Source organism: Melospiza georgiana, chromosome 10, assembly GCF_028018845.1.
Source record: "Melospiza georgiana isolate bMelGeo1 chromosome 10, bMelGeo1.pri, whole genome shotgun sequence".
Lineage (NCBI taxonomy): Eukaryota > Metazoa > Chordata > Aves > Passeriformes > Passerellidae > Melospiza > Melospiza georgiana.
The window spans coordinates 15,641,640-15,666,372 of record NC_080439.1 but is presented as its reverse complement, the minus strand read 5'-3'; the positions used below and the strand labels follow the sequence as shown (position 1 = coordinate 15,666,372).

General features: G+C 38.1%; 1 protein-coding gene across 1 annotated transcript in view; it reads left to right on the top strand.

Moving 5' to 3' along the window:
• COL4A3 (collagen type IV alpha 3 chain) overlaps window positions 1–20,017 on the top strand; it is a 52,150-nt gene extending 32,133 nt beyond the window's left edge. Inside the window, exons 29-52 of the mRNA XM_058031172.1 lie at window positions 728–825; window positions 2,192–2,342; window positions 2,464–2,577; window positions 3,352–3,519; window positions 4,580–4,669; window positions 5,263–5,397; window positions 6,108–6,206; window positions 7,312–7,401; window positions 7,766–7,905; window positions 8,888–9,014; window positions 9,282–9,362; window positions 9,972–10,070; window positions 11,053–11,103; window positions 12,044–12,229; window positions 12,922–13,052; window positions 13,498–13,570; window positions 14,849–14,920; window positions 15,042–15,161; window positions 15,313–15,411; window positions 16,004–16,216; window positions 16,917–17,094; window positions 18,126–18,240; window positions 19,514–19,686; window positions 19,933–20,017. Of these exons, the coding sequence (XP_057887155.1) occupies window positions 728–825; window positions 2,192–2,342; window positions 2,464–2,577; window positions 3,352–3,519; window positions 4,580–4,669; window positions 5,263–5,397; window positions 6,108–6,206; window positions 7,312–7,401; window positions 7,766–7,905; window positions 8,888–9,014; window positions 9,282–9,362; window positions 9,972–10,070; window positions 11,053–11,103; window positions 12,044–12,229; window positions 12,922–13,052; window positions 13,498–13,570; window positions 14,849–14,920; window positions 15,042–15,161; window positions 15,313–15,411; window positions 16,004–16,216; window positions 16,917–17,094; window positions 18,126–18,240; window positions 19,514–19,686; window positions 19,933–20,017 (2,888 nt within the window). The remainder of the gene's footprint in view (window positions 1–727; window positions 826–2,191; window positions 2,343–2,463; window positions 2,578–3,351; window positions 3,520–4,579; window positions 4,670–5,262; window positions 5,398–6,107; window positions 6,207–7,311; window positions 7,402–7,765; window positions 7,906–8,887; window positions 9,015–9,281; window positions 9,363–9,971; window positions 10,071–11,052; window positions 11,104–12,043; window positions 12,230–12,921; window positions 13,053–13,497; window positions 13,571–14,848; window positions 14,921–15,041; window positions 15,162–15,312; window positions 15,412–16,003; window positions 16,217–16,916; window positions 17,095–18,125; window positions 18,241–19,513; window positions 19,687–19,932) is intronic.
• Window positions 20,018–24,733: the final 4,716 nt, after the last annotated feature.

The following is a 24,733-nucleotide window of genomic DNA, read 5'->3' as shown; positions in this document are numbered from 1 at the left end:
AGATATGTGTTTTTCGCAGTCTTGTGATTTACTGCCTCAAGTCTTAGAAGTATTTTGAGGTATTTCAGAGTATGAAGTATCAAAGCTGACAGTAGGGAAATACTTTTAAAGACATTGATGCTTGCTGAAATACTGCCCAAACAGGTGCAGCTATCTTATCTGAGTGCTATACTTAATTCAGATGGATTCTCTTTACCTGGATATGTGTTACAGAGACAGAACTGTATAAGTGTTAAAGTACTTTATTTTTAATAAATTTTCATTATGTACAATGCAATATCTGGCCTAATATGCAGGTAATAGAAAGCATTTTCAGTACTTTAAATTTAGGCTTTCCTCATGCAAAGTTATAACTCCCCTTGAACCCTAGAAATACTGGGAAATTGTCATAATCCTGTAAGGACATGAGTTAACAAAAAAAGCTCAGATACTGAAACTTGTGCCAAGCTACTTGCTAAAGAGAAAAGCAAGGAACTAACATCAGAATGGCTTTACTTGGAAAAAAAATGGTGACATGCTTCAAGTCAGTGAATTAACAAGCAGTGTTTCAGTCAATTTTGAGGGAATATGTAAGGAACAAGATGTCTTGTATCACATTAGCTCTGAAATCAAGATCCTCCCTTCAGCTCATGTAAGCTGCATTAGTGTCAGAGGCTCATAAATGCACACATGCAAGGACCCTTTTGTAAAATAAAGCATCTGTACTGCCATTTAATTCCTTTTGCAGGAGATAAAGGACTTGCAGGAGGCAGAGGGCCACCAGGTTGTGAAGGAAAGATTGGAGATCCGGGCCGAGCTGGAAACCTAGGACAACCAGGACAAAAGGTTTGGTTAGAAATACAGAACAAACTTTTCCATAGGCCCCATTCATTCAACTTTACACTGAGCAAATAAATTAGAAATTGTAAGGAATATGGGAATTCCTTCATTTCTTGACTAATCATGCACAAACTATGAAATTAAATTCTTTCTATAAAAAGAGACTCAAACCAAAATTTTTGATCCAAATACAAGATTTCAGAATTCCAGGTGTTTGGGATGTTTTCCTACTTCAGCTTTTAGACCACAAGGAGGATATTGCATTGCTTAAAGCAAAAAAATTAAGGAGACAGCTGCTGAAAAGAAGCCTGTTCAGAAATCCAATTAAGCATATATTTGATGGAGGTAATTGACAAGCAAGTATGTATCTCATGTAAGCAAATGCTCTGTTAAATTGAAGGATGGAGAAAGAAGGTTGGAGGTAATACTGCACCCACTCTTGCTGATTAACAGGAGCTAATCTACTGATTCTTGACTAGTCTGTAATCAGGATTCAATTTTTGAACAAAATGTTAACACCTAAATTATTTGAACATATGGCATTTCTTTTTTTGTACCAGTATGTCATTCTTTTGTGTGTTTTTCTGACATGACAAAGGAAGGCAGTTGAGGTTGTGAATTTTTTTTTATTTTTTAATCTGCACTTGATGCAACAGAACATCTGGATATGAAGTGACCTCTGTGGTCCAAATATGTCATTAGTGATTGGTATAAGCTCAGGTCTACGGATCTGCTTTATGAACATATTGATTTGCTGGTACTCAAAACAACCAGCAGTTCAGTCAGCTAAAAAAAACCTACTAATTCAAAGTTTCCAGTCAGGGAATGCACTTGGGACATTTGGGATAAAAGCAGTCTTCATGGACAACAATGTTCAGAAGAATGATTTGAAAAAACCCCAAAAACGGACTGAGTATCCTGACGCATATCTGGGTGCCGACCTTGATCATTCAAATGAATAATTTGATATATATAATATATAAATTTTATTATATAAAAATAAAGGAAAAGTTATATTTGTACAAACTTCACCCCCTCTTTCAGATAGATGTTCAAAGCCATTCACAGCTGCAGAAGGCATCTCAATGCAGTAAAGACTAAATAGAGGGAAGTGTCTTGCATTGCTGAGTAGCAACTTTTTAGGGCTAGGAGACAAAGTTTAAAAGCTGTCTAGATTAATTACTCAGCTAGCTAATAAGGAATGTCCAGTGGTTTGCTGAATTGAAGCCACTAGAAATTATAGTGTGAAAGATCCAAAGGGAATTAAGAGAATTACCCTAATAAAATAAGGTCATTATTACTCCAGTGGAGAAAATATTTTGGCAGATTTGCAAAGCAGAGAGGATTGTTTATATTTCTCTCTGTGTTGCAGGGTGAGCCAGGCATGATTATTCCTGGAGAGCCAGGCAGAATGGGTTCACCAGGAGGTCTCGGCAGTCCTGGCTCAAAAGGTGAAGTTGGACTTCCAGGACTCCCAGGCCTACCAGGGCATCCTGGGCATGATGGTGATGATGGCCTAAGAGGTAATGTTGCCAGAGAAGCTCAGGGAGCACAGCATGTTATTTTAAGGAAAATCAAGTCAAATAAGGTTCACTGAAAGCCTAAAACTTACTTTGGCTGTGAATCCACTCTCATGTCTTTTAGGAGATCGTGGCTCACCTGGAGCTCCTGGAGACCCGGGTTTTCCAGGGAAACCTGCTGAATGTCTTATTGGCCTGCCAGGTTTGCCAGGTGGCCAGGGAGCTACAGGCCCACCAGGTAGGACTCTCTGATCCAAAAATGCCATTTGACTGGGTGAGTCTGGAGTTTATTTCTGCCTTCCAATGGCCCTAGGGAGCTGAAGTTGTTTCTGGATATTGGTTATGGAATAGTATGCAAGAAAATATGAGTCCATTTAAAAGATGCTCTTTCTGTAGATGGGAGGAAGCACAGGTACTGATGAAGAGGGATTAAGATCCAGATTCCATTGGCCAGTATAAAGAGTAATCACAAACTGACCCAAATTCCCAGGAAAAGGGATAGATATTTCTGACACATCTCCCCTGTGGGACTGAACTAGATCCTTTGGTGCAATGGGATTGATAAAGAAATAAGTGAAAGGAAGAGCTCAGCTAGGTGGGAAAAGAATTTAGGGTGCCAAAAGTACCTGCCTGTACTGCATATGTTTTTCTTTTCAAAAAAACCACACTCAGATATACAACACATCCTTCTCTTATATATGATCTCAAAAGGATTTTTAAAAGTAAAATTTTGTAAGGAATGAATGCAAAATTGATGGGGTTTTCATATTTGGGTTTTTCTTTTTCTGGGAAAGAACAGATTTGTCTACTCTCACTTTTTTTTTTTTCTTCTTTTCAAAAATCCCAGCCTACAGCCCTTATGAGATTTTCTGAATGTATTTGTTGCCTTACAGATCTCATGTTTAGCCTCAAACAGATGCTTATGGTGTAAAGACAGAGATGAAGGTTTGTTTTTCAGATAGATCTACCATACTACACCATCCTTCACTTTTCTGTCCATCACTTTTCTTAGGAGGAAGAGGTTTACAAGGTTCAAAAGGAAACCTAGGTACTCCTGGTTTGAGTATCCCAGGAACCTATGGAAGGCCTGGGGAACCTGGATTAATAGGTCTTCAGGGAAAAACAGGATTACCTGGTCCCAAGGGACAACCTGGAAGGCCAGGAATCTCTGGTTTGCCAGGTAAGGTTTCCCCATGTATTTGTTTTGATGTAGAAAGGTGTTTTGCAAAAAGGTCATGTTTTTCCAAACTGAAGATGCTGAAATATTTCTCCATCAACATCTTTCATTTGTCTTTGAGATTTTTATGAAAAGTGAATAAATCATTCTTCCTTAAAAGATGCGCATATCTTGAAGCTCTCTTGACACTGTGGAATTTTCTATAATAGTCTTCTGAGAACAGTGTTTTATCTAGTTTTTATAAAGGAATGTCCTTGCAGTAGGACATGAAATATTTAATGATCAAAGCAACTCCCCCAGCACAATGGAATTGCAAATTGTTTAGCTCTTACTCAGCATCCCTTTTCAAATAGTTTGTAATGCCAGCTTCTTTTTCTTATAAGCTCAGATCTAGAGTCTCATAGAGTTGAGTCAGATCAAGTTCTGTCACTAACCAGAGCTAACTTTAAGTAAGCTAAGTGGTCCCTGTAGGGTTGGTTTGGTTTGTTCTTTCAGAAATCTGTGGAAATTTGTTTTGAAGAATAAAATATGTCAATCATATAATGCTTCTTATTTCTAACAAAGATTTTCTTTAATATCAAATCATTACACTGTGGGAAGGAGATGGCACATGCCTTTTTATATTGAGAATCTGTAAAGCTTTTGATAAACATGTAGGACTTGACTCAGTTATGCAAACATAGACTTCTGGTGGCATTTGAGGGAGTTGTTATTTCCCAGCTAGTCTTTGACTCCTGAGCCTGAAAGGAATGTCATTCCCACACATCTCATGACTGATCTCTCATCCCTGTGTGGATATCTCAGATGCATTATCCTTACTGTTAGTTATTTAATTCATTGATAGGAGCTGTTGCAGCTACTAACTTAGGTAATTTGGGGGTTATAAGTCATGATCCTGTGGTTAAAGATGGGAAAACTGGCTTGGACAGTTACAGAAATGGAGAAAAAATAAAATAAGCAATTAAACACTGAAATGACAGGTGTATGTGTAGTTTTATGAAGTAATGTTCTATTTAACTGATTTAATACTAACAAATATGTTCCTATTGCTTCAACTCCACAGGTGCAAGGGGAGATCCAGGTGTAATGGGACTGTTAGGAATTCCTGGACCCCCTGGCATGGTTGGAAGACCAGGCAACCCTGGTATCCAAGGCAAGTGATCACTTTATCTGCCTTCCTTATCACTTGAAATACAGGAATTTCAATGCTCAAGTTACTCTTGTGATCCATTTTTGTGTGTATTATCACTCCTGAGTACAGATGTTTTACTGGAATTTCTTTGAGTCTTGGTAAATCTATTTTCTGTATATGTGCAATCTGCAGACTGAATAATATAATATTTTTTAGCAGTTTTGACTTGCCACCCTTTCTTTTTTCTTTTAAGTGGCTGGTGATTTGCCAGCCACTATAAAGAGCAGAGAGCCTTTTTGCTGGCTTTTTTTTCCCCCTCCTGTGTGGATACCATTATTATATTTATTTAACAGACACAAGATTTTGTTTTTATTCTCTATAAGAAATATCTTCCATGTCTTGCTGGAAGGACAAGCATTATTTGCTACAAGTAATCTGTACTTGTAGGTGTTTTATTGATGATTGGAGCAGTTAAGAAGCTAGTTTAGGATGTTTTGCAATGTATATTTACATAGGTAAATTACAATTGCTCTTCAAGATTGGCATTATCTGCTTTGCTTTATTATATCATCTAGTCAGATCTCTTCAGAAAATTTCACTCTATTTTCTTGCAGGCTCTCCTGGCTTTCCAGGAATAAAGGGAAGAAAAGGATTTCTTGGAGAAAAAGGTGAAGCAGGTGATAAAGGTTTTCCAGGACCATCTGAGACCTTGGTTGGTATTGGGGACAAAGGAGAACGAGGTTTAAAAGGTACACATTCATTGTTCTGTCATTAAAACTAGCCAGGGTTGTCATCTGTTTTGCAGTTCCAGTGGACTCTAAAATATGGAATAAACTGATGCTACTGCTGAGAGTATCACATTGTTTTGAAATAATTATTGCTAAACACTAGAACTGCCTTCTTTTTTATGGAATAGTTGGATATTACATTGAATATTCAGTTCAATTTTAGTAAGTCCTAAGTCCTTTAAAAAGCTCTCATTTTTATGCTAAATAATATATCAGTAGTACCAGGAGGCTTCTCTATATATATATATTCTACATTCATGTTTTTACATTTATATTCTGTGAGCACAGAAATGGCTGCACTTACCAACCAGAGGCTGGATTTGAAAGACATTAAATCTGCTCAGAAGTACTTGACTGCCAGAAAAACTCCTTTGTTTGCAATATTAATATAGACTCTCTATATGAGCTGTAGATGCTTAACTAATGCTATCTGGCTTTTTCTATTGGTATTTTCCTATGGAAGCTTTCAGGAACTTCCTATTGCCTCCACATGAAAAATACAGAAGATGTTGGATTTGAGTTTGTGCTTTGCTTACGTGTGTTCACCGTGAAAATCCCATGCTCTACTTCTGTTTCATTAGCTTAAAGAGTTATAGAATGTTAAACTTTGTACAAAAGTTATATTCTAGGATGTTGTTTTGTAATATCTTTCAAATAAAATTTCATTTTAGGAGTTCAAGGCCAAATGGGTGTGAGGGGAGAAAAAGGAGACGTTGGTGTGCAAGGTCCACCAGGTGTTGATGGGTCTGAAGGAATGCCTGGTGTACCAGGTATGGAATATGTGTATTGGAAATTCCTGTGCCATGTGGGCAGGGAGGTACTGCTGCTCCAGTGCACACCAGCTTGGCTCCAGAAGCAGCACTACATTCTCTGTTAACTCTCAAGCTTTCCTGAGAATTCTGAAACTGGGCAATTTCAAAAGCTGCAGTTTGAATGTCACAGCAGCTATCACCAAATGAGTCTTTGTTTTCTTTCAAGTATAGACCATTGTTTAGGATGACAAATAGAAAAAAAAATAATATTAAATCCTGAATAACAATAAATCTAAAAGCTGATGAAACCAATGAATAAAAATTAATATTTCTAAAAAGCAAAAAGAAGTTTGAATTTTCAATATTATTTAAAAATTAATTCTAAAGTACTACAGTTTTGCACAAAAATATTTTAGGAATTTTTTTTAATTTCAGATGAATTATATTCCCCTTTTCAAAACTTAAATATTTGACTTGTATTTCAAAAGTTAGCAGATTTCCAGTGAAAAGCAGCTTTAAAAATGTCAGGCTATGGCACACTGGCATTTAGAAAGAATGTTCACGGATCATTCTAGATGTATTTGGATCTTTTAGTCGTTAAACTGAGTGCTAATTTAGCTAAATGAATCTCAAGATAAGTGAGTGAGGGGAAAATTGCTTAGGTCACATTCAGCTTTTTACTATATCCTAGTCATGAGAAATCTGTCATAAGTAATAATGTGATTGTTCCATGCACAAAACTAAACTGAACTGGAGTGCAAGCAATGAAAGGAGAGTACAATGCATAATTAAAAATTCATGATCTTGATCAAATTCAGCTAAAATATATTGCAGCGACTGCCCCAAAGTGCATGGTCACAAACCTTAATTTTAATATTGCTACATAAGGTATTTGTTATTTCCTTGGCTTTCTGAAAACAATAATGATATTTTTATCTGTGTCTGTATCTATATCTAGAGAATTAGCTATTATTATAGTAATTATCTATATAACAGGTTAACTATATAATAGTAATATTATATATATATTATCTATATAATAGTAATACACTAAAAGAAGGTGTGGTGGAGGATTTTGTATCCATCACAGTTCTAACATGACATTTATTTCTTCATCTTGCAGGAGCCAAGGGATTTATGGGTCTTCCAGGGATTCCTGGAGGACAAGGATTCCCAGGTGCACCTGGAGACCAAGGGGACATGGGAATTCCAGGTCATTTTCTTTCAAGTCATATTACAAATTCATAAAGCTCTCTAGAAGCATTTGCACAGGTCTGAGCTGTTACTGTCAGCACACCACACAATTCTTAGACTGGGATTTACTCTTTAGTATCCATAGACTTATCTTCACCCTAGCATTTGCTTGACTTGCAGAATGCAATTCTCCCTCTCTATCCAAATTCTTTAACTTATATATTTTACATGTAAGAGCCTCTTTTTAGAAATCAAATCACAGTTTAAATTACTTTAATGAAGAATTAATATCTCTATATATAAAGCAATAGCTCACAAAACATGGAGTGTGAAAAGCAATTATGATCCTTTTAAGAATGGTATCAGTATTGGTATTTTTCCAGGTCCAAAAGGCCAGAAAGGATCTCCAGGCTTTCCAGGACCATCAGGTGACCCTGGTCCACCAGGCTATGGTGGCTTTCCAGGTGACAAAGGAGATCCTGGGTACCCATCTGCTGGGCCTCCAGGAGAACCTGGCCCAAAGGTATAAAGGCAGTGGAAAAACTTTCCTGTTAGGCAGAGCCTTTGACTATAGAAACAGAACAACACGTAAGCAAGAGCTGCAGAGTTTGCAGAAGTAGTTGATTTATTAGTGGTAAGAAATATGAAAATTCTATTGTGTCATTACTCTGGAGAAGTTTTTTCATTATATTTCACTTCATTTGCGCAAGAATTACTTATTTATAAAGATGAAATATCTTGAAGTAATTTGCTTTCTGTAAAAGTTCTAATTCATTAAGAACAAGGATGTTAAAAAGTTAAAACATCAAAAACTCATCTTAGCAAATGCAAAAGTTTTATAATATAAACTTGCACTGTTTGGTTTTGATAGTCTGGTAATATCCTTGCACAAGATTTTTTTTTTTTCCATTAGTAATGTGTATTACATCCAGTTTATGCTGTTTGGTCATACATACCTTGCTAAGAAAAACCAGTATTTTTAAGTTAAATCAGTTGGCTAGTTTAACTCCACATGTTCTGGTTGTTGAATAACTGGAAGTCTTTTTACCTATGAGATTATCTGAAATGTGTGGCTGAGGCTGTAAATTCCTCTATAAATCCTGTAATTTAAATGATTTGTTTATTTTCAGTATGAGCTGGGTAGCCCCAGTGAGATTACTGTGAAAAATGTCAGTAGGAATTCAAGGAAAAAAATTCAATTCAGTATTTTGAATAGCTGCATATTACCTAAGGAATGAATGTTTGGATCAGAAGAAGAGCGGGTGGAATAAAATTGAAGGGAAGTCTGTGCCAGGGAAAAATTTAAAAACAGCTTGGTTTATAAAGGTTAAAAATAGATCTTAACTATTTCTAAAAGATCAGTGGTATTATGAGAAGACTTTGTATTTAGTCTGCTTTGGTTTTTGTCTGAAAATCGTAATGAAATGCGATTACATGTAAATTGCATGTGATTTTTCTATTCCACACTGTGATTCTTTACTTGTGTGTGTGCAACTGTTTCTCAGGGAGATCCAGGTCCTCCAGGAGTTTTTGGCAGCAAAGGAGAAAAGGGCTCTGAGGGTCAACCAGGGCTTACAGGAGTACCAGGACCACATGGGATCAGAGGGGAAACTGGAGGTGCAGGAATCCCAGGTATGGGGTGCTTTTGGAGGGCTGGTGAGCTGGTGACACTTGTAGAAGATAATTCCTCAAGTGCACGAGTGCCTGGGGATGGCACAGTGACTTACACTGCCTGCTGCAAACCTCAACAGCTCCTCTGTGGTCACAGCAGCCAGGCCAGCTTGGGTCACCTGGAGAACTTCTGCAGCTGGCCAAGCAGAAACACCAGCAAAGCTCTAAACTGAGTCTGGATCTAGAGGTGATGCCACTTCCCCTCTGCCACACTCTTTCTTCCCACAGGGCAGTGTGGACCCCCTGGAAATCCTGGTGTTAAAGGATGCCAGGGCCGCCCAGGACAGCAGGGAGTCCCAGGCCCTCCTGGTATGGTATATAGCTTCTCTCATAAATCACTGCCCTGGATTTGGGATTTCAGTTCAGTCTGAGGCTTTGTTTGCCCCCTTTTCACAGCCCCTTTTCAATGTTAACCGTTCAGCTGAGGCAAAAAAGTTTTAATTTTGCTTCACTACTGGAAAGTGTGAAATTTAAAAATTATGAGTACGTATCCAAGGGTCTCAAGATGTGATAGCCACACAATTATAAGAAAGGCTTAGGTTCTTTAGGTTCTACCTACCTATACTAAGATATAGGTAGATGAAGAGAAGGAAACTAACTGGAGTAACCAAGAGTTGTAGTTGTCTGCTAAAGCAACAGAACTAAAACAGAACTAAACTATACCTCAGGGGCAGTGTGTATATGTAGCAACAGAGAGGCATGCATTGAAGACTTTATTATGTCTGTGAAAATAGAAGGGCTGTTAAATCTACTGAAGTCCAGTGAGCTCTATACAAGCTATATGCTGCTCTAGACCAACACAGCTACCCCTATCTTTGAAGTAGCTGAGCTAATTAAATTTTAATAAAGGGGAGTCAAATCTTCTCACTGCAAGGTTACAGAAGTAAAAATGATATTGTGGTCCATTGTAATTCACAGGTGCTGTTGGAGCCCCTGGAAAACCTGGGCTTGTTGGTGAAAGGGGTACTCAAGGTCAGGATGGTATGCCTGGTCCCCCAGGAGTAAAGGGAGAACCAGGTAACAGCAGTGAAGTATTTTCATTCTCTTTGACAATTGGGTTTTTTTCTGTAATTATAGTGACAAGGATGATTTGGGAAGGATTACCAAGGAACTTCTGTGGAGCCAAAGCTAAGTTTAGAAGTAGAAGGTTATAAGTGGTTTTCTATGTAATTTTTGTACATGCTGTCAACAACCCAAGTGCATTACAAATGCTCTATTCCACACTATTCTACACGTGTTGTAATGTCACCCAAAAATGTTCATGTCTGCAAGAGTCAAAATACTGCTGTTAACAGCTCTTATGGGTTTAATCTCAAAGAGTTTAAACGAACCAAAATCCTTTCGAAGCAATCTTCTGTCTTACATGAATATAAAATAAAGGGAATCACAGTGTTTTCCTGCATAAATAGTGAAAGCTTCCATGACCAACACCTTGGGTTGTGAAAGCTTTCATTTAAAAGTCATTCCTGATGTTAACAGTGTTCACATGGATTTAGTCCTACACTGAATTCTGACCGAATTTTACACTGGAATTTTTTTTTTTTGCATCCCAGTATCAAGAAGATACTTAGCAGGCATCCATAGTATTTAGAAAGTATTCTCATGTTGAAGTAATCACTGTTTGAAGTAATCACTGTTAACGTATTTTCTTTTATAGGTTTACATTTGTTTTTCTATTTTTCTTAATAACTAAATTAAGTGTGCAGGGTTTTTTCTTTTTTTTTTTTTTTTCTCTGAAAAGAAAGAAATAGCTTCTTCTTGTAGAATGTTCCTCAAATAAGATTGACCAATAAGAGTTCTTCCTATAAATAAAAACATAAAAATTTAATTTGTGGTTTTGTATAGAAGAAGTGGATATAATACATTTTACTTTACATACATCTGAACTCTACCTTTTGATTCCATGATCACTGAAAAAATGTCTGAAATATTAGAAAACTGTGATGTTTTCAAAAAATTATTTTGGACTTTGAGTGTAATGTGACCCAATATTTTACAGGACCACCAGGGAGAGGGATCCCTGGTTTTCCAGGTATTCCTGGGCGTAGAGGTGAGTTGCCTTTTTGAAAAGCAGCAGCTTAATTTTTAAATCCCAGAACCATCCTCAAGTCCCCTCCTGCTTTCAGGTGCTAGAAATGGCACTAAGTGTCAGAGGAAATCTTATTTATAAAGAGTGATTCTGTGCTTTTGATCAATGGTTTGGTCCTATGTAGTAAATGTCAAGAGCTGTTGCTTGTTAAGTTTAGATTGTTGTAAAAGACAAATAAAGGAGCTGACTTCTGTGGTCTTGTGAAGGTGATATACACATTCTAGAGCTTTTGAAATGTTATTGTGATATATAATTGGATTACCAGAGTAGGTTCTTATCAAAACAAGATCTTTCTGAATAATAAGCACATTTTGAGAAAGCTGCAGTGGTTGCATTTTAATTTTGTTCATCTTCCCTTTGATATTAATAAACAGAAGATGGACTCTTCCCATTTTTTAGGTTTTACATTGCTGGTAGGAATCCACTGATTTGCTTTACTTTAAAAAAGTAAAATTAAAAGCACTCTAAGATTGACTTTAAACAATGTCCCTATGGAATAGTGTCTTATTTTGTTGCATTCATATTGATCCAGTTTAAAAGGATTTCTTAGTTCTGAACAAAGAAGCATTTCTTCTACTTATTCATCAGTAAATATTCCCTTCTCTGGTCTGTTTATCCTCCTCTCAAGTTTATTCCTTGGGATGAGCAAGCTCTGAAATGGAGTGGGATTTTTTTTTATTTGTGGGGTTTTTTAACTTTAAAAAAGTGGTGTGTACCTTGCTGTGAGTCCTGTCTTCTCAGCACTATTTTGCTTTAGGGTAGCAAACTGGCTTTGGGGACTTCTGTACTAAAGACAAGGGCTGAATTCCACCTTTGCCATATAGGAAATGCATTTTTGGAGTTGTCACATCACCTCACTGTCTTGACAGCCTTCTCCACATGTGATGTCCACACTTTGCAGGAATCAAAGGGGACATGGGACTGCCTGGTTTTCCTGGGCCTCCAGGTGTGAAAGGTCATCAGGGAGATCAAGGACCCATTGGACCTCCTGGCTTAGTGGGGTTACCTGGATTTCAGGGCTCCACAGGCATGGCAATCATTGGCCAGAAAGGGAACAGAGGTATTCCTGGCACACATGGAAGACCAGGTGTGTTGTTGGAACTTCTTATTTGTCTGAAAGGATATACTGATAATTTAAAGTAGAAGTCAGCCTATCCAGAATTCAAGATTGAAAGGGGTATTCCCCCAAGAGAGTTTCATAATTAAACAGGTCCTTTAGTAGTTAATGCAACATTACCATTGCAAACAACGTGATCTGTGCAGTGACATTTAAATTAAAATAACTAAGCTTTTGAGTTCACCCTATTGCATTATCTTGCTTTCTTCCCATGTGGTTCATGAGACAGCTGAGATCCAACTTTAACAAAGTGAGATAGCCTAACACCTAAACCTAAGCCATGTTGTCACTAAACCATGATAGTCCCTAAGTGCCACTCACGATAAGTGACAACATGGCTTAGTGCTAGGTTTTCAATTGGACTTAATGATCTTAAAGGTCTTTTTCAGTGTAAATGATTCTGTGATTTCAAACTTAACTACAACTGGAGGATATGCAAAAGCCTGTAGTGTTAAAGAGTACTGTAAGTTCTGATTTTAGACTAAATTAGCAGGCTAGGAAAAATTTTATTTTTTTAAGAAGTATGTATATTTCCTTGGAAATCACTGAGGTGATAAACATGAGTTTTGTTATGGAGCCATTGAATGATGCATTGTGTTGTGTGTAATCTAGGTGAAAAGCTGTTGGCAGCAGTTTTCCCTTACTCTGATATTTCTGTGTAGGTGCTCCTGGTTTTCCAGGCCTTCCTGGTCTTTCCACTCTCAGCGTGAAAGGAAGCAAAGGTGTCCAAGGGGCAGATGGAATTCCAGGGCCAAGGGGCCCAGCTGGTGACATTGGCCCTCCTGGTCCCAAAGTCAGTGAAATGAACAGTGCTTCTTTCTTATTGCATTGATAGTCTGCTCTTACCATGAAAAGACAATAATACCCTTTAAAAAACCCTCTAAAATCTCTAAACAAACAACAAACCCAAACAAGTGTCCCCTCCCACCCATTTTCACAAAAACACCTTGTTATGGAGGAAATAAAGTGGATATGAGAAGCCAGTTGTATGGACTTAAGTGGGTCAATAAGAATTGTTTTTCTAATTCCTGGTATGTCATTTCCTTGGCTGGTCTGCATTACAGGATAATATGAACAATAATATGACAATTTCTAACATGCTTAAAAGTGGAGCAGATAGTTCTAGTTACAGCATATTCTGTGAACATAATGCCTTGAATATTCTGAACAAAAATAGAATGTATTTCATTGTGTGAAGATGCTGCTCCTGTTTATCACTGATGTTCTCTGTTTTGCAGGGAATAGAAGGTCGATCAGGCTATCCTGGTGCAAGAGGGGACCCTGGATTTCTTGGATTCCCAGGTGTAAAAGGTATGAATATATTTATTATGTACACTCCTGTGTGCCAAATACAATCATTTACATGTTGAGTTGTAATTGTATTTGTGTATGAGGGGTTCTAGAGACACAAAGTTTTGCCACGAAAGCCCGGGTTAAGTCAGGTCTAAATGAAAGCATTGACTGAGAGTTTTCACTGAGGTGCACACTCTGAGTGGGTCCTAACTTAAGCTCAGGTGAGGAAAGGCTGACTCATCCACAACCTCCATTTCAGGCAAATTCAAAACAAGTTTGTCCTGAGTGAGTGATGAGCTGTAAGGACTTTGGCACTGAGTCTGCCAATTGGAAATATCCCACTACTGCTAGAAAATGTGACTTTTTGATAATCTCTTAGCTATAGAACTCAGGAGCATTTAATTATAATTACAGCACAGGGTCTCTTGTTTGCTGTAAGAATAGTTCCAATTAAAAGCTCATTTACAGTTTATCAGCAGATGAACTGTTAAATGTATTAGCTTCGTTAATTTGATATTCCTGAGGGTAAGTTGAATCAGTAGTTAGCTAAAAATTCTTTTAATTCAGACAATTTTCTAGTGATTTAAATATGATGTAGGCCTGCATTACTCCAGTATTCTCATTTTTCAATTGCATGACTTACAGTTCCACAGAATTGTCATTACCTGTTTAACCTACCTATTAGTAATCCATGCTAACCATTGTGCATTTTAAATTTATTCTAATTGGCAAAGTACACAGACAGTAATCTTACTTTCTTTAACCAAAAACTCTCATTTCACATATGTCCAATCTCCCAATGTGGTATTAAAAATACTTTTAATTAATTCTTTTGTTTCAAGCAGAACTGTGGAGCGTGGTCTGTAACCTCATGTTGTGCTCAGTGAAAAGAATGACTTATCAAATTTCTCAACAAAAACTCTACACCTCTCTTAAAGCCTTCAGCATAACTGACAGTAGGGTTAAAGGGAGCTGAACTCCACTTGAAGGCTGCAAATCCAGGGACAAAAACATGTAAGATAGAAAGAAAGGATATAGTCTAAAGTTGAGAATTTAAACTAGGTTTATGGAACAACCTTCATATAGATAGGCATCATCTTATAAATTAAATGCACTTGATCTATAAATTATGCAGTTGCAGCAGAGGTGAAGAAACCCACTTTCACATTTCAAACCAGTCTATAGGTTGAATTACCCTTTGCATGGATTATGCAGGACTCTTCAACAAGCCTCTGAAACTTTGATAGTTGTTTTGACATTTTAAACCAGAGAGATATCTTCAGTCTTCTCTTTTAGGAGAAAAGGGTAATCAAGGACCCCCAGGACCACAAGGTGCAGAAGGGCCAAGGGGACCAAAGGGCCAGCAAGGTAATCAACTCTTCTCCTTCCAATACCAGCTGACGTAGCTTGATTTGTTTGGTTTGTTTTGTAGTTTGTTTGCTTTCCCTCATTGTAAAGCAATAGATCTTCATTATATTTTTGCTGCTAGGCCCACCTGGATTCCCTGGAAAAATATTCTCCATCCCAGGAAGCAAGGGTCCTGCAGGACTGCCAGGAGTCCCAGGAACACCAGGTGATCAAGGAATTCAAGGGATTCCTGGACTACAAGGTGATTTATATTTTTATCTCTATGCATGCCTCTGTGTGTGCTGCTTAGGAGAACATTTTGGTTTGGTGGAAAAAACTTCTGCACAGAAATCTGACATGTCTTAAATCTTCACCATATGCCTCTGGGGAATTTTTTCTTGATTGCAATTTAGGACCCAAAGGAGTAAAAGGTCTACCAGGCCATTTTGGTCACCCAGGACATCCAGGATTACCTGGTCCAAAAGGAGACAGGGGATTTCCAGGACCAAGAGGTACAGGAAAGCAGAATCTCTGTTTGACTGGTACTAACTGAATTTACAGATAAATTGTACTGCTGATTTCTGTCAATCCTTCATCTTACATGTATTGAGATTCTATCATTTACAGAACATTTACAGTAACTTTAGGGACATATGTAAGTACATTCTTAGCTTTTAACAGATGGTTGTTCACAACTGAAATAATAATTTACAGAAATATGCCTTGACTATGCTCTTCTGTTATTAATCACTTCTATTTAGTCACTTGAAACCTGTAGGTACCAGGGTGCCTTTTTATTACATCAAAATAGAACAAAATATTTTTATTTAGGCACCACAAAATGTTTTTACTTTAAGCTTTTTTTGGTTAAAATGGCCAGGGTTCTTTAAAATACCTCACTATGCCATAAAGCTATGCAGTGTAAAGCTGCCTGAGCTAAGTCTGAAGGAATTCCTATATCTGGAACATATTCTACGACTTTTTAAGTTGTATCTTGTTAAGTGGTATTTTTTTGGTTAGTTTTCAAGCAGTTTCACAAATTTAAAAGATGAAAATTTAAACAAAATTATAACACTTGCAGACATATTTATTTCTCATCCACAGGACAACCTGGATTGATTGGCTTTCCAGGTCTGCAGGGGTTACCTGGATCACCAGGTACTATCACTGCTGGTCCAACAAGAAAAGGATTTATCTTTACCCGGCATAGTCAGACAACGAAGATTCCTTCGTGCCCACATGGGACATCCCAGATCTATGTTGGCTATTCACTGCTTTTTGTACAAGGAAATGAGCGAGCACATGGACAAGATCTTGGTACTGTATTGGTAAAAAAAATTCAGATTGTTTTCTTAGAGTCCAGTAATGCTAAATTGTCCTGAATTTACAGTAAATGTCTGAGATAAACATTGGTTTCAACCATCTGTCTCCAGAAGGGCCTGGAGTCAATTCAGGAATCATGGTTTAAAAGACATTTTTCTTTCCTGCACTCCTATATTCCCTTGTTGATATCCCTAGAGATTTTTGAGGAAGAATTCAGTTACTTATGGATAGGTGTCTAGTATACATATAACCTTGCCATATATAACACATATAACCTATATATAACCTTGACAACATTTGAGCTGACACAGGGCTGACAGTAACACCACAGGATGTGAAGGAGAATCTTGTGGGTTTTGGAGCCTAAGTGGGATACTTTAGGGTGTGAATAATGTCACCAGAAACTGTTGTTTAAGCAGCTGAGTCCCTGCTACTGTGTCAAGGGCTGATACCATTCAAGAAGATTGTATTGTTTTAACAGATTTTGTTCTTAGCCCTGGTTTATTATATAGATATTTTTGTATAAGCCAGAAGCATTTTGCTTTCAGATAATCTTACTGAACAGACTCTTTTTATAGTTAATAACTGTTTTAGTTCTTCGTATAGTAGATTGGGTGCCATCGTGTGTCTCTTCTGGTCACTGGACTAAATTTAATCTCCTTCTGCCACAAACCTCTCCTCTTTTGTCCTCCAGGAACAGCTGGTAGCTGCTTGCAGAGGTTCAGCACCATGCCATTCTTGTTCTGCAGCCCCAATGATGTTTGTAGCTTTGCTTCTCGCAATGACTACTCCTACTGGCTGTCCACTGCAGTGGTGATGCCACCAGACATGGCACCCATTTCTGGCAGGGCACTCGAGCCCCAGATAAGCAGGTAAAAGGATAAGAATTTTAGCACTTCTGCCCTGGAACTGCAGAGGCATCACAAATTGTTTTAAGTGGCAAATCTTAGGCAAGACCTGTCTGTCTCAGCCAGTACCAGCACTGACTTCATCAGCCTGCTTTTTGATTGCTCACCTAAGTATGTCAAATACTCACTGATACTCTCCAGAAAAGTTGGAATAAAGCTAGGGTCCCACCACAGGGCCTATTGCTGCAGAGCCAGCATAAGAAAGTGGAACACTGTCCTACTGATTGCAGGGATTGTTTTCTTTAGACCCTATCATTATTGATATTAGAGACAGACTAAGATTAAATAAAGACAACTTTGTTATTTAGAATTATAGCACAAATCAAGTTCTGCTTTCAGTTCTGCATGATATATTTAGTTAGTGAAGAACATTGTAAACTGAGCTGAAGGTTCTCAGCTATGAAACACTGTTCTGCAAGTGCGGCCTTTTCTATTTACTTGGAATAGCTGAGAAGGATGGAGAACAATGTAAGAGAAAAGTCCTAAAAGCATGAAAGGCCTAGAGCAGCAAAATCCAAGGTGGGAAGGCAGGCTTTGCACTCTTATCTTCTGTCCTGCCCTACCCTGTTGTTGCAATCCAGTAACTCAGCTTCAGTTTCCTCATTTAGGAAATAAAGATTACTTTTTCTAATCTTAGCAAATAAAGGTACAGAAGTACAGAACTTTGAACTAAAACAGAACAACACAAAATAGTGAGCATGTGAAAAAGGTAACATACTGCTCATTACTTTGTTAAAGGCAAAATTAAGAAGCTCAAATGTTCTGGAATTGCTTCCCATCTTAGAACAGTTTTAGTCTGGTGTTACTAATAGAGATTGCAAAGCAATTGCAAGGTAAGGTATATGGGTTCAATTTACACAAACCTGTGGGAGCAATAGCATTTATAGTAAAGTGTGCTATGCCATGAGGTAGCTACCATCCTAGAAGGCACAAGTTTGCTCTGCTTTCATGTTTTCCCTCATGTCTGCACTGAATATATGTGCTTTCCTTCACAGGTGTGTTGTCTGTGAAGGAGCTGCAATGGTAATAGCAGTTCACAGCCAAACAACTGTAGTTCCTGCATGTCCAGATGGCTGGATGTCTCTCTGGAAAGGTTTTTCTTTTGTTATGGTAAGGATGTAACAACTTGAATTATTAATTTTATGTCCTCTCATTTTCATTGGTGTTTTCAGAGCTCATTTGTTTCTTAATAACTGTTAAATCCTTTTAATTTTTTTTCTTCTGCTGAGAAGTAGAAAATAATTCTATTAATTCTTATTCAATTCCAAAAGCATAGAAACAGCTATTCTGATCTGTTCACAAAAATAGCTGGCAGGAGGAAAAGCAGAAAAGATAAGAGAAGTACTGAATGATTTTAGGCTGGCAAAAATAACTGCATGCATTCACTTTCGCATGTTATGCTAAGACCTAGGAAATAGGTTTGGAGAGTGGAGTGGTTAAAATGGTTCTGAACACAAAAACATAGAAATAAGTGACCAAATTCCATGCCAGGAAGTTCTTATAAAAATCAGATTTGGGGCTGAAGTGCACCGAAAACTAAAATAAAAATAAATGCAGAACCCTGTCTACAGCAGACTGCCTCAGCAAGTTTGATGCCATAATCAGATACAAGTGAAGAAAGTTCATAATGGAAGTGCACATTGAGAACTGCTTATGGGACTAACAGTATATTTATAATAGGGATGTAGCATTTCATCTGTGTTACCCATGTTTGTGGGATGTCATAGGGATTGAAAAATTAAGATAGAGGAATTTTAAACCCCTCTTTTTTCCATAGTGTAAAGTCCTTTTAGGTCTAGGGTGAAGTTTTTGTTTCTGCTGTGATTTGGCCCCAAGTAGTAATAATAATAAACTTGGGAAAAAATGAGAGAATTTTTTAGCATTTGGTTAAAACAATTTACTTGTTTCCAATATCAGCACAGTTAGATGGTATTTTCTAGCCAATTTTACACCATTGTAAATTACTATAGAGCTATTTCTACAAGCATTTACCAACATCAGAGAAGGAAATGCCTTTTCTGCTTTTTTTGTTGGGAGAAGTGATCAGTGCAATAAAAAATATGAAAACACACCCCCACCAATTTGGTTTATTTGTAATGTAGTTACTGTTGTACTCAACTGGACAGAAGCCAGCTTTCTGGCTTTGTGCTGGTTACTGCATTTCATCGACCTGAGAAAGGCCTTTGCAGGGACTTAAAAATGCCATAGAATTTTCAGAAGGCTTCTGTGCTTCATTTTTATCAAATGAAACTGCATTCATTTTATTTTGTCCAAGATATACCACAGAACATTTGGTATGTTTTAGAAAGAGGAGGAATTTTTTGCTGGCAGTTTACGAAAAGCTGATGGACAAGTTCTCATGAAAATGTTTTGGTGGTTGCAGTACACAAGTGCTGGCTCAGAAGCTTCTGGCCAAGCATTGGCATCTCCTGGATCTTGTCTGGAAGAATTTCGGGCCGTCCCATTCATAGAGTGCCATGGCAGGGGGACATGCAACTACTACACAAATTCCTACAGTTTCTGGTTGGCATCATTAAATCCAAGAAGAATGTTCAGGTAAACTGTACTTCCCTGCATCCCAGTGCCCAAGGACACAAATGCCTGCAAAACCTGTGGGAACTTCCTTTGTAACTCCCTTTGGGTTAGGCACCCCTGTTTGTCAGGTGCAGAGTAATTTTGTAGCACACAGATGTTTGAGCCAAAAATTTCAAGGTTGTTGTCAGTAATTCCATATCCAAAGTCTCATTGTCTCTCCCTATTTTTTAAAGAAAAAAATTTGAATGTTTGGGTTTTTTCTTCTAGGAGACCTGTGCCACAAACTTTGAAAGCAGGACAACTAGAGAATATCATCAGTCGTTGTCAGGTCTGCATGAAGAGACCAATCTAAATGCTGGCCACTCTTCACAGAACATGAAACTGATTTATTACAAAGAATTGCCTAACTCTGAAGAGCTATAATTTATTGAAGTCCTGCTGCATCTGGAAAGAGAATTAAAAATTGCCAGGGCAGCGCTGTGGTGAGGTAGGGCAACAGTTTGACTTTTGTCTATGGCAAATGACAAAGCACTTTGTTGGAGGAATCTTATAATGGCATCTGCAGGGACATCTGCTGAACCTTGTCATTTCTGAGCTGCATCTTCACCATAAAACTACAGCATCACCAGATCCTTAATGAAAGATGTCAATGCTGCCTTGTGTCATGTGCTTTTCAAACAGCAAGACAATCTAAATGCTCCTGTATCAGCTTACATATGTTCAGTATTTCAAGTGGATATCATTTAAGATGCCAGTCTGGCACTTATGAGAGATAGGGTTCAATAGGAAATATTTTCAGTGCACTTTTAACTATATAATGATTCATTAAGAGTTGTTTTGGTTTGGTTTTCTTGTCTAATAAACAAGTATCTCCCCACGTACCTCACCCTTGCTCTGGCTGGCAAACAGGAATACAAAGGTTTTTGTATCACTCTGATGATAATGGTGCTTGACTGGCCAGAGAGGGAGCGACAGCAGGCACTGGGCAGGCAGGACAGTGGTGACAGCACTGGCTCTGTGCTCCAGAGTCACTGTGGCTAAGGGCTGACTGAAGAAAGTGTTGGGAAGTTTTCTTTAGATTCCATGGCTTTTGACATTGATCATGCAGTCTTTGAGTTCTTCAAATTTGGCAGAAATTATTATGGTCACATGCTTTTGTCTCTCCTGAAGAAAAAACTATTTACCATGTAATTTGGGATTTTGTTGGAATTAACAATTACTGTATGGCTCAAGGGCTCCCATGGCATTGTCAGGTTATTACACACCCATCAGGATGTGATTGCTAACAAAATCTATAATACTTCCATTTTACAGTATTTCCTATTTAAATATTTATCACAAATTGTAGTCTGTATTTAAATATTTAGCACACATATCTGCAAATGAAACCATTTATTCCATACAGATAAATGTATGCATCCAGAATTTTTAAAAAGACTGGTATTTAAATTGTACCATCTAAGCACTGACTTATATACAAGAGAATCCAACTATAAATGAACATAAATACTTGAAAAGCACTTTCATTTTCTCATATAAATTATATTAAATTGTAGCTCTGAGGTTTTTTTTAATATTTATAACATTGCACTTGCAAGGCTATTTAAAATTGTAATGTTGACATTTAAAATGTTAATATTTTTTAATACTTGCACAATTTATCAGAATTTCAGTATTTAGTAAAGAAGCCTAATTCATCTGAATAGTTCTGTAAATGCACCATTTAAAATGTAGGGTCTAGCAATTCAGTGAAATAACCAGGATTTCTCATTTAGATGTTTTTTTAAGCCAGTGAAATTTTATATTGTTTCTGTTAAAGTACTTGCAACGTGTTTGTCAGACTGTTTGAATTTTCAGTGTTAACCTAACTAAGAAAAGGTTTTGTCTGTGTTCCATGCCTGTTTCTTATGATGGAGCTAAGATGAAGATATCATTTATATGAACTGAATGGATATTTTAAAATTATTGTTTGCTTGAACAGTCATAGTAATTCTGTTTGCAAGGTACAATTGTGAATTTACAGGGTTTAATGAAGAATCTCTTTGCAGATGCACTACTGGTAAGAAGGTATTAATGTCAAGTTAATATTTAGTCTTTCATTTGAATCAAGCCTGGGGTTGAGATTATCTTCCTTAAAACAATCACATACTAGACTTTTCCATAAACTCTGAAGTTTGCTTTAAATACTCAAAGACCACACCTGTTGCTTGGTAGGTTGTTGGGGTGCTGGTGTTTTTGTTTTTTTTTTTCATTAATGCTCATTGCAGTCATCCAAACATAGAACTGATGACTCTGGAAACTTCCATAAAACTAGCTGGTAAAATGCAAATGTGAGTACCTGAGGCTGAAGTCTGCTGGAAATGTGTCCAGTAGAGAATAATGTGTAAGGAGAAGGGAATGGATTGTGGCTTTGAAGTACAAAGGTAAGTTACAGAGAATTATGTCTATTAGTATAGCATGTAACTGGAAGTTATGCCTTGTTCCTAGTTTTGGATTCTGCTGCTCACTTTTTTTTGTGGCCTTCAAAAGTTACTGAAGAAAGATGTTGATAAATAGCTCTAGATTTTGAGTGCTCAAAATGACTCTCTCTTTCAAAAGCATGAAATACAACTGCAGGGACACGTTTGTCAAGCCTGACATAATACAAGCTAGACACTGGAAATCAAAGAAAAACTTGGGAAAAGTTGATGTTGACTTCTCACTGCAACTGCAGATCATTTTCCTTCCCTACTGCTAATGGTTGTTGTGAGGATTAGTTACCTGCTGTCTGTAAATGCTTTGGGAGCCTTAACTGGAAAGTGCTGATGAGGTGCAAGCTGTTAATATATTGTACTGAAAGAATGGACACACGAGAAATTGGGAATAACGAGCAAATAATGGGGGCTGTATTCTGCTAAATACAGCCAAATAAAGATATTTTGACTAAATAAAAGATCTATTTCCATGTTGGCTTTTTTTTCCCCCCCTTTCTAGTACTAATGCTCTTGTCCACTAACTGGGCATACAAAAAAAAAGGGTTATCTGATTAAAACACGTGGGGTGGAGTTTGTCATAAGAAAGAAACTCACTCCTCTGACCTGGACCACACTCCAAGTTTAGGACTTGAGTGAGAATACCCAAGCTGGGTCTGTGCATACCAGCTTTCTTCCTACATAGGATGCTGTGATGAGCTGGGGTTTTCCTTCTCATCAGCTGGTTCAGGGCTGTTTTGGATTCAGTAGCAGAGTTTACATTGCTAACTGATAATTTACATTGCCAACACACTGATGGATAGGTTGTTGCTCAGTAGTGTTCACTCTAAGTCAAGGACTTTCAGTGAGGAGAGGCACAGAAATGTGGGAGGAAGCATGGCTGGGACAGGTGTCCTGAACTGGCAATTCCATGCCATAGAACATCATGCCAGTATATGGACTGGGGAAATTGCCTGCAAAAGGAGGCTGATGGTGCATCAGGGACCAGCTTGGCATTGGGCACCAATTGTATTGTCATCACTTGTCTTACCTGGGTTTTATCCTCTTCTTTCCTTCTCCTTTTTATTGCATTTAGTAGTAGTATCATTATTATTACTATTTTGTTTCATATATAAAACCATTGTTACCTCAACGTGAATTCTATTTTATTTTCTTGATTCTCCTCCCATCCCATGGTGGGGTGGGATGTAGGAAGTGAGTGGCTGTGTGGTGCTTGGTACGATCAAAGTGCACAGGAAGAAAAAGGCACAACCTAAAATTATTAAGAGTTCAGCATGCAAATAAAGAAGACAAGCCAGCAGAACTGTGTTGTATGCAACATGCTTAAGGATGGCCTTTTAAATCACTGATCTGAAAATCAAGGATATCTGCAGCGAACTCTTCAAACTGTCAAAGAAAGTTACTTGTGCAAGCACCTGTACACAATGCAAAAAAATGGAAAGAATATCTGAGAGGGGAAGGGATACAGCCTGATCCAATTCTTTTTGAGTTGGGACAGAAGACAAGGGGGCAAGGACAGTCGTGATCCTCTAATGGTAATTTATAATGTGATACTACACAAGAAGTCCCCACCAGAGCTTTTCTGGAGGATTTCCTGTCACTCAGAATGACTCAAGTGACTTGTCTGTGACCACTGAATTTATTAACAACAGTCATACATTCGATGGAACAAAAGCAGTCACAAAACTGATCTCAACATACGGGGAATTACAGGAGAGGAGCCATATTTCTAGTGTGCTTGAAGAACAAGTTTTCAGACAATAATTGCTTTGGGGTTTTCTTGTTTGTTTTTATTTTAAAGACTAAATCCTTTTGATAATTTACAAAATGTTAAAGAAGAGGTTAAATTGAGGATTCCACATACAGAATGATGAGGATTGCTGGGTAAAATGTGTTTGGGGCAGCTCATGTTTCAAGGCAGCTAAATATAAGAGTAAATGTAAGATCTTAAGGCAACTACTGTATCATTCTCAATGTTAGACAACATTGGTTTAGTAGGAGATCATATTTCTGACTACTTGCCTATGTAAAACAGTGCTGTTGATTTTTGTGAAGAGCTGAATTAGCAAGTTGCAAGCCCTTGATCAATACATGCTTCTGTGGTAGAACTGCTACACTTTCTGACCTCCAAAACATTGTAATCATAAAACCAAGGATAGGGAAAGGTCTGAGCCTGCTTCTTTTTAAAAAGTACCTCAAAGATGCAACAGCATCTTTCATTACATTTTCCTGTGTGGAGTTGGAAAATTGGGTTATGCCGTGAAGCAGCAGCTGCTCCCGGGCTCTCTGAGAATCAGGAAGGGCCAGCTAATGGAGCCCTTGGAAGGTTTGAGCTCTGCTGGGCAGAGCTGGCGTGTGCGCTGGGCGTCAGCGGGGCACGAACGGGACGGCTGTCACCCGCCTTTGGTGACAAATGCTCTGTGACAGTAACGGGGCGGTGATGGCTGTGGGCCGGGCAGGGCCGCGGGCGCTCAGAGCCGGCCTCAGGCGGGGCTGCCCCGGAGCAGCGCTCAGGGCCCCGCGCCCTGCAACGCCCCGGCTCCTGCCCGTGCCAGAGCTCAGCGCACACCCGGACACGCACGGGGCACACGGCACCG